This window comes from Penaeus japonicus, unplaced genomic scaffold (genome assembly GCF_977035675.1).
Source record: "Penaeus japonicus unplaced genomic scaffold, GWHDUDI00000001_assembly GWHDUDI00000034, whole genome shotgun sequence".
Classification (NCBI taxonomy): domain Eukaryota; kingdom Metazoa; phylum Arthropoda; class Malacostraca; order Decapoda; family Penaeidae; genus Penaeus; species Penaeus japonicus.
In genome coordinates this window covers 8575342-8585341 of record NW_028234436.1, presented here as the reverse complement: position 1 = coordinate 8585341, position 10000 = coordinate 8575342, and the positions used below count along the sequence as shown (strand labels likewise).

At 36.3% G+C, this 10000-nt stretch overlaps 1 protein-coding gene across 4 annotated transcripts in view; it reads left to right on the top strand.

The window, feature by feature from the left end:
- eIF3d1 (eukaryotic translation initiation factor 3 subunit d1) overlaps positions 1-9367 on the top strand; it is an 11004-nt gene extending 1637 nt beyond the window's left edge. The window contains exons 2-12 of one of the 4 annotated variants that reach the window (XM_043008694.2): positions 3530-3575; positions 4630-4852; positions 5024-5221; positions 5378-5510; positions 5995-6145; positions 6577-6707; positions 6878-7063; positions 7566-7732; positions 8309-8501; positions 8778-8847; positions 9086-9367. In XM_043008694.2, the coding sequence (XP_042864628.1) occupies positions 3530-3575; positions 4630-4852; positions 5024-5221; positions 5378-5510; positions 5995-6145; positions 6577-6707; positions 6878-7063; positions 7566-7732; positions 8309-8501; positions 8778-8847; positions 9086-9096 (1509 nt within the window). In that variant the 3' untranslated portion in view covers positions 9097-9367. Of the gene's footprint in view, positions 1-53; positions 3576-4629; positions 4853-5023; positions 5222-5377; positions 5511-5994; positions 6146-6576; positions 6708-6877; positions 7064-7565; positions 7733-8308; positions 8502-8777; positions 8860-9085 lie in introns of all 4 variants that reach the window. The other 3 variants (XM_043008693.2, XM_043008691.2, XM_086530751.1) reach the window with 3 other exon arrangements.
- The last annotated feature ends 633 nt before the right edge of the window (positions 9368-10000 follow it).

Here is a 10000-nt window from a genome sequence, read left to right as displayed (position 1 = left end):
ATACCACTTTTGTGGTATTTCGTAACGCGGCGTTATTCGGAAAATTTACCGAGGTTTCTTATGGACACTGAAGTAACCTTTATTAATTTTGTTTTTTTACCTTAAGTCTTAGTTAACAATGAATAAAGGCAATTACATGTTCGTTATTGTGCAGAAGACACCTGCGCATTCCCAGCTGGCAATGTGGCGACAAACAGTCTCTCCACACCCAATGGTGCTCCAGCAACGACAGACAATCCTCTGCCACTTGTTATCTGTCAAGATGGAGTTTGTCAGTTTCCTTTGTAATTTTGTTTTGTCCAAAGTGAAGCTAGTTCAAGCGCAATCTTGTCTGAAAATACCAGGTGGAGGATTAATGTTCGTTGTTGGAGTGTTTAGCGCAGTCTGCAGTGATTGTTCAACACTATTGTCTTGGATTGAATGAAAGATTGTAAGCTTTTCATCTGGATAAAATTTAGCTGATGTAATTACCAGGAAATAAGCAAAAAGACCTGATTTGGAAACCTTTGATGGTATCTTCTAAATCTCATGTTTCCTTTTGTATGTGCATTAATTACACACCTGTAGTGGCGTTCAAAATAGATTTTTTTTCATAATCATATTGGTTGAATTGTAACTTGATATACTGGAAACTTGCTTTAATCCATGGTGAAAGGATTTCAATTAGAAATTAGTTATGGGTCTTTAATTCTGGTAAATTTTCTGAATAACGCTGCATTACGAAATACCAAAGAAGTGGTATCGTTGGATTCCTCTCAAACTATACTGTTCATATATATGGGAGATAATGCGCGCTTCCACCCCTGGTCCCCACAATCTAGGTCTCTTTTTGTTTTAAGGCACTTCGTGCTACCTCGTCCTACTTTGGGACATATTTCGTTTGCAAAATCTTAACCCAATTACCTACCTAACTTTGCCTAGTTTTGAATTAAGCCCTAGCAAAAGGGGCCTGGACCCCCCCTATTTAGGGCACTTCATGCAACATACTTTGTGCAAAATACCTTGGAAAACACCAGCCTTGCCCTGAAATTCAAACATGGTGTGTTTACGTATTTATGGCTAGCAACAAGCTGTGGATTGGAAACCCCTGCATGTGCCGTTGTGTTCTCTCAATAGATGGCGCATTATTTCCCATTGTTTACAGTATAATTATAGAGTGCCCTCTATTGAGTGGTTGCATCATTATTGGTCCTATTTTCCTATCTTAACACGAGGACGCGTATACTGCGTCCTCGCAGTGCTCGCGTCAAATCCGAGGACGCGCATACTGCGTCCTGGCTGAGTTCTGGTGGAATTGAGTTTTCTTTCTTCCGGATACTGTACGAGATCTTTCAGAATAGAAGTCGGATATAATACGATATATTACTTGACTTTCATTATTATTTATTTATTACATAAGAGTGGGATTCGCTTATACCAGAAGAGGCACTGATGGACCCTGCTAGCAATCATTTTATTATTTATTTATGGAACATTATGTAAAAATATAAAACTTATTATGATTAGTTTACCATACTATTTCAGTCGTTTTCTTTTTTTCATCTGAGTGAGGCCTCCCACCAAGGTCACTCTTTCCATCTTCCTCCCAACCCATGTAAATAACTTGTCACATGCATATGGAAGAAGAGGTTAACTATGCATATTTTGATATATAACACATGATGATTGTGTTGAGGTTTTGGCTTAAAACTTGTAGAGGTTTTGGCTTAAAACTTGTCATATTCAGTAGCGACGTTTAAAATTTGGCGCGCACCGGCAGCTCGGATACGGCGTGAAGGGGTTAAGGAATATATGAGATGAAGTCTCAGTTGCTGTCATCATGGCGCAGTGTGAGGGTTATTCACAGTGATCACAAAGTGTCCTGAATAGGGGAGATCCACAGGGTGTGTAGCCCCCTCGTAGCAAAGGCTGGCTTCAAAACTAGGCAAAGTGAGGTAGGTAATTGAGTTAAGACTTTGCATACGAAATATGTCCCGAAATTCATATTTTACCCCGCAATTTCCCTGGTCTACTCCATGCCCTCCCCTACAATCGGGCCCCATATTGTTGGGTCCAGGGGTGGAAGTGCGCATTATCTCCATTACATATGAACAGTAGAGGTTGTGAAGTATCCATCGATACCACTTTTCTGGTATTTAGTGATGCGGCATTATTCAGAAAATTTACCTCGATTCTCATGAAACACTTAAGATGCAGCATTGCCTGATGAGGTAATGCGAATAGGACATTAGTTTACTCTTGGTTAGGGCCAGAAAATTTTGTGAATGGAATTCTTATTGATGGCTTGTAACTCGAGTAAATGTGAGGGTCATCTATGAGTAATTGTTTCTGATTCCAGTGATCAGGATTTGTTTTGATATATGTCGGATATTATTTGATATAGTACATTTGTCTACGTGAAATCCTTTTTCTTGAAGCAGTACTATTACCTCAAAATACAATAATTCCAGTTTTCCTGTATAAGAGGAAAATTGTTTGAAAAATGTACATTGGGGAAAGAATAGTTATTGAAGAATGGAAATTTACCTTTTTTTTCTAGGAGAGGAATGGGAGATCATTGTTTGAATTGATATTTCCTAGTTTATTATATAAAGAATGAGCAGAAAACTAGTAGTTTAGGGTTGAATTGCCTGGTATTTTCATAATAAATATTCATTAAGTTGTTTTCGGTAGTATAGAAAGAGTACTGGTAATTGATGTCTTACAAAATACAGCATTTGCAAGGCTTATCCATAAATTTTTGTAAGGAATATATTTAAGTAATATTGTAAAGTATCTGCTCTCAAATTTTCATAACTTAATAGTAAAAGGGATTTGCTTCAGAATATAGCAATAGTTCTCTTTTGAAGGAGTAAACAAACAACCTCTATTGGTAAACACAATTATGTCAGTTAACCAATATTCAAAGCCAGATCAGATTTAAAAAGAAAACAAGACAGTTTCAGATCAGCATACATACTTTTCACAGACAAAAAGTAAGCTCTGTCTTGGTTGAAGGAGTTAAAAATTGCAACACCAAGAAAGAGGAACTTCAATCAGTATGCCATTGCCACATGATATATTTCAATCCAAGTAGGCAACAAAATGTATTGATGCTAAAAGATCTAACATTTATTTTCCTATTTTTGTATTATTTCGTCATGTAACTTTTCTGTTCTGACAGGTAACTGTCATTATAGTAGAAGGAATGAAAATATAAATAAATAAAGCCATACCTTTTATGATTAAACTCTTTCACCATTGTAATTGTTACTAAATGGTATAACTTGGTGATATATAACCTAATTGCATAGTGCACTCAGAATGTACATGCATGGCTGATAGTGGGTTTATTTAAGGTTACAGAACATGACCACTGTGTATAATAAGTTTTAGGAAGAAAGTATTACCAACAGTACAGGAAATTTATTCATTTCAGTTAAAACTAGCTAACTTCAGAAAGGATTTAACAAGGATAAGCATTTTTTCAACTCTTGATTCATTAGATTTTATGTGCATGCCTAATAATTTTTTAATTTTACTTCTCCAGGTTTCTGATTGGACTGGTGCCACCTACCAAGATCGTCGCTATGCCAGTAAGGGTCTTTCTTTCCCTTTACATGTACTCAAGTATTTATACTTGTATAGGCTGACAGACAGATAGGCTAACATATTTTGGATATAGATAGGTAAAGGAGATGTTCAGTTAATATTATCATATATGGATAAATAAGTAAATGTGCACTCTTTACATACAGGTAGGTGAATAACCATAGGTAGAGATAGGAATAGAGGTGAATTGATGTAGTCTTTTTGTAAGTGTATGTACAGATACCTCAAAAAATTACTTTCTCATGAATGTTCTAGTGAAGTTTTAATCACTCCCCCTTTTACATAATTTGGTTTGTTATGATAAATACCTGTTAATCTAGATAGTTATGTTACTGCTGCATCAGTGGCACACCACCTGACAAGAAATATCACATGGTATAAGAAATTTTGAGACAACTGTGCTGTACCTGTGTAGATATGAATAGGTAATCAACTTGCATCACATGGCAATAAAAACATGTATTTCCCTCATTTTCCTCTTCACATTTATTGATTATTTATGAATTGTGCTTGAGAAATCTTTTCTATCTTCTTTAAAAAAGTAATGAAACTAGTAGAAATCCATGGATATGATGATAAGAAAGGGGGGAAAAAAAATCAAGAACAAATGCAGAAGAGAAATAGCAGGTTATAGTGAAGGGTATTTCCTCTGATATTGAACTTGAGTAATTTTCATTGTTGTGGAATATCAGTCAGTCGATGATACACAAATAATAGTTTTATCATGTTAGGGGCTCACTGAATTTTAACCTGCTGGAAAAGGGTGAGAGGAAAAGAGTTATTTGATGATTAGTTTTCAAGAGATTTAATCAGCTAGAAAGGACCACGTAGAATCAGTGTCAGGTAGGTGTGTTGTAGATCTCTATAATTGAAGGAACCACAACAGATACTAAACAGTATTTTAATTTTTCCCATTTACCAATTTATCTCCTGTTAAGCAGTTTATATACAAGTATTTTATCAAAGTTATGATTAGAGTAGATAAACAAGTTGTTGAAATGTGAAGATTTTAGATTAAAAGCATTTCCTTCCCCACAGTCAAATACCAGTCAACCTTTGGTAGCATGCAGCAGTATGCTTACTACCACGAGGAAGACGAGTCGACCTTCCAGCACGTGTTCAAGACGAACGTGCCCAAGCCTCTTTACCAGCGCGGTCGGTACATGCGCAATCAGCGTAACATGAAGAACCAGAGGAACCAGAAGGGCCCCCAGATGCAGGTCCTTGGCAAGGGAAACAAGAGAGAGTTAGTACGAATGATGTACGAACGGTGATGATGAAAATTTCGCTTTGTTTGACATATTGAGAATTAGTTCATGAATTCCATTGCTCAGTGACATAACAAGCTATATTATCCTACAAAAAGCATCAAGGGGAAGGAACCCCCACAGTGAGGACACCATTCTAATCTGAAATTCACTCCTTTATCAAGGAAAAATTTCAGTTTTGGTTTCCAGAAAAAGAAGCAGCAACAGCAGCACCGCAACAGATGGAACCGTGGTGGGCACCCTCCCATCAAGAACCGCGATGCCTCCGTCACGGTACGCCCTGGCTGGAAGGTCATCGAGGAAATGGACTTCCCTCGGCTCTCCAAACTCTCCCTGCCCAATGTGGATGATCCTAAGGACCTGTGAGTTTTGCATGAGCTGGTAGAGACAGTATTGAAGCTGTTTCTGGATTGAAAATGATAGTCAGAATGATATTTGATGATAAGAATAATATTGATTTAAGATTTTTCAAATGAAATGTCTTTTGAGTACTGAGGCCCTCTAATCTTTTTATACAGGTATCTCTGTGGCTCCCTAGAATGCTATGACAAGGGATATGACAGAGTGACGGTCAAGAACGAGAAGAAGTTGACCCGCATTAACCGCATCTTCCACAAGGTCACAACCACAGACGATCCAGTCATCCGTCAGGTAAAATATAACCCATTTATTGTTATTATTTCAGCTAGTCTTCTTTAAATTATCATTGTGTACTTGCAGTAGTATTGTAATTTGTGAGGTTATTTGAGAAAAGCCAAACTGCTTGAATACAATTATATTTCACCTGTCAACCATACTATATGTTTGGAGTATGTAATTTTGATAGTTTTGTTTATTAATGGAAAGATTATGGATTACTTTAGCATTCTAACCAGTGAGAGATTTATCATATTTATATCATTAGTAGCAGGTATGCCAAACTATATGTATCTATGTAAAATGTTCACTATTATGTTATATAATATTTTGTACAGGAAAGGAAAGACTTCTATATATAGGAATTAGGATGGTGTAAAAAAAGTTTACTTGATTGAGAGTTTCTGATGGAGACTTATTCATCAATTAATTTTCTTTTAAGGAAAACAAAACTTTATAGAAAAAGGAAGTCATATTAATTTTTTTTTCTCTCCATCAGTTGACTAAGACTGAGAACTGCAACGTCTATGCCACCGATGCCATCCTCTCCACCATTATGTGCTGCACAAGATCCAGTAACTCATGGGATGTTGTTGTGCAGAAGATTGCTGGCAAGCTCTTCTTTGACAAGCGAGACGACTCTGAATTTGGTTAGTGCCAGAAGATTTTTCTTTTATTATGATTCTTTCTTTCTTCATTCATTTTTCTTAATTATACTGATATATATATATTTTATTTTGCTGTAATGACTGACGATTTTTAAGTATTGGTTTATTTATATGTAATTGTTGAAAGGTTAGAAATTTTGAAGATGATATGATGTTGCATATGGAAAAGAATAAAAGTATCTTGCCTAAAACTTCCTGCATTTCTCCTATATCACTTTTATATGAGAAACATCAAAAGCATGAAAGATTAACAGGCAAAGTGTATCTTACTCACCGAGACATTGTAAGCCTCATAGTTGCTCTTGGTAATTTCCTATCAAAATATAATGTTTTATGCAGAACAAATGGATTAGAAGATTGATTAATAGATAAAGAAGAGCATTAGTTTTTATATGTTGCAACATTTCTTCCAGATTTACTAACGGTGAGCGAGACGTCGAGTGAACCCCCCCAGGAGGAAGGAAACTCCCTCAACTCCCCTCGAAACCTCTCCCTGGAAGCCACCTTCATCAACCACAACTTCTCGCAGCAGGTTCTGAGGAATGTATGTATTATGTTTGTATGTTCTACTGTAGCTCTACTTTGGGCACTTGCAGTTATATATCATATATTAGTGATTTGAATCTGCCAAAAATCACAATTTATTAATGGACATTCAAACAGAGTTCCAAATATGCAGCAGTCTGACTCTTGGTGATTTTCTTTGGCACACAGGATGGAAATAGATACAAGTTCGAGCATGAGAACCCCTTCCTGGACGAGGACGAGGAGGATGAGGTTGCCCCTGTGGGCTACCGGTACAGGAAGTGGAACCTTGGCAACGATATCAGCTTGGTGGCACGCACAGAGCACGATGCTTTCCAGGGTGGTGGAAACGACTCGCAGTTCATTAATATCAAGGTATGGCGTGCAAAACTAGTTATCAGTATGTAGTGAAACTTTGTAGGTTATTCAGAAAGTTTGTATATAGAATAAACATTCACCTTGGTGTGTGGTTTAGGAATTGACATGAAAAATTTGTTGTAGAGAAAATTCATGCTTCTTGTGCATGTAATTTTGACATCCATTTTAAAGTCTCATTAATACATTAATTCTGTACAAAGATTGTTATGCTCATCACTAGCTAATTCTTGCTGAATGTTACTCATCTATTGAGTAGGATTTAATAGATCTGAAGCCTTTACAAAATATGTTAGGTATGTTTGTGTGTCTACTTTACACTATGTATTCACATATGTGTGTAATATGTTGCCTTAGCAGCTGTTTTTTGACATCTCTGGACCTAAACTTCAATTTTTCAATTGGATATACCTTTAAAATCATTTATAGACATGTAATTTTAATAATTTGCACCATGATGCTCTTGAGCAGAAATCATTATTAATTCATTCATATTTAATAGGCACTGAACGAGTGGGACTCCAAGTACTCTGGAGGAGTAGACTGGCGCCAGAAGTTGGACACTCAGCGTGGTGCTGTGTTGGCCAATGAACTGAAGAACAATGCCTGTAAGCTCGCCAAATGGACTGTGCAGGCTATTCTGGCTGGGTCTGATCAGATCAAGTTTGGGTGAGTGACCATTTTATTTTGTTTTTGGAAGACATCGTTAAATGGGGAGTTGGGGTGTTGATAGTCAGAGAGAACAAAAAAAATTTCTTCAAGTTAGGGAAAGATATCATTTATGTTGGGAGGTGGAAAAAAAAACTTGGGTTATAAGATGTATTTTTTTCATTTCGTTTTGGGTAGAAATAACAAAAGTGCTATCCTGTATGGATTTAAGTTGAACCTATAATTTTTGAGGGCATGAGTACTTTTTCTATATTGTGTGAGGAGGCCATTTATGTTTGTGTCCCAGCAATACAGGCAAGATGAACATTACTTCCCCTTCCTAGCAAACCTATTTTATATAATGAGCATGTTATTATGTCCTCTGACTTACTATGAATTACTTGACTTGATTTGTTAATCTATTTATATATCCTAACTCACCTTGAGAATAATCTCATCAATCCCAAATTTATGCAGGGAGTAGCTTTAAGTAAGAATATCAAATGTGAAAGAAACATACAAATAATAAGTAAGTCTAATTGATATATAAACATTTATTTACATATTTAACTAATCTCTTTTGCACTTAATCTCCAGCTATGTGTCTCGTGTGAACGTGCGCGACTCTACCAAGCACATGATCTTGGGCACACAGCAGTTCAAGCCCATGGAGTTTGCCAACCAGATCAACCTCAACATGGACAATGCCTGGGGTATTCTGCGCTGCATCATTGACATGTGCATGAAACTGCCTGACGGCAAGTACCTCATCATGAAGGATCCTAATAAGGTGGGTTACAGTTATATTTCTTTGTACAATATTTGCCAAACATTTTAAATATTTTTTTTATTGAATTTTTGTCAGAGCCACATCATCTCTATATAGATGCACATACATCTTTATACAAGAAAAATATAGACTGAAATAAACATAAACAAAAGATATATATCAAAATATTTCTTTAATGTTTGTCAGTGTCAGTAACATCTCCATGTATGCCACCAAACCCATGAAACCAGATGATTATGTTATAAAATGATATATCTTCTCCCCCCTTCCCCTCAGGCCATGATTCGTCTCTATGACATCCCAGACAACACCTTCGAGTCGGATGAAGAGGAAAACGAGAAACAAGGTGATGGTGAGGGTAAGCAAGCGATTCCATAAAGAAGCTTGTGTTTGCATTTTGTTTTGTTTATTGTTTTTTGGATACACAATATTGCTGGTTGTTGTCGTCGTCAGAGGGATGGTTATGTGCATGGGGAATGCATGTTATTATTACTTTGGCTGTATAGTATTATTGTGTTATTGAATGTGAGAAGAAAAAAAATACGGAAAATCTATAGCCTCTTCTTCTTTTTCTTCCTCTACAGGTGATGAGTAAACCATGATCACTAAAGGGGTGTGTCGTATGTATCAGAAGTATCGCACGAACCACCGCAGTTCCCCCTCCATCGCTACAGAGGAATTCAGTGCGTCCTGCATTGAGGATAGAAAGCAACCTCTATGGATATTCTATTTGGTGTATCTTATGCTGTATTTCGTATTATGGTGCAAGTCCTTCAAAAGATGCACTGTCATGAAGTAATATTTTTCCTTTTTTTATATGATGTTTCAAAAGCTGTCATGAGATGTTAATAAAGGAACTGCTTGGTTTCTCTTTTTTATTTATATCCTAAGAGTTAATGGCATATGTGAACAATTTGCATAGGCATACCATGGAGACCTATTATTATTTAATTATCTCTGATAAAAATCTTTATATTTTTGGTCATTGCATTTGGCTTGCATCCTTAAATTACTTTTTTTTCTCACTCGCACCTTTCCTTCTCTTTCTCCCCCCTTTTTGTTTCTTTCTCGGCATGCTTGGAGTGAAAATTTCCTGTTGGACGGAAGAGAAAGTGAATTATACAAATACTGGAGAGCCTTATTCAATCACAAAAAAACGTTCAATGAAAATTATCAATTAAAGCGTTACTTAAACGGAAGAGTAACATGTTCATTACTCCTTCTCTCTTAGAGAATACTCCAGTTCTTTATTCTTCAGGTCATCTAATGAATGTCTAAAAGGGGAAAACACAAATATAGAAAGTACAGCATCGGTAATTCTTCAGATGGGGAGCATACATCAGGGATTTTCTTTATTTAATCATATTTTCCAACTCAAACAACAGTACAAGAATCATGAGAATATACTCGGTGCAAACCCTTGAAATACTTGAAAATCTATTAGCGTAATAAACCAAACCTATGACTTTAATGCCGGCTGATGAAATGTAAGTGTAACC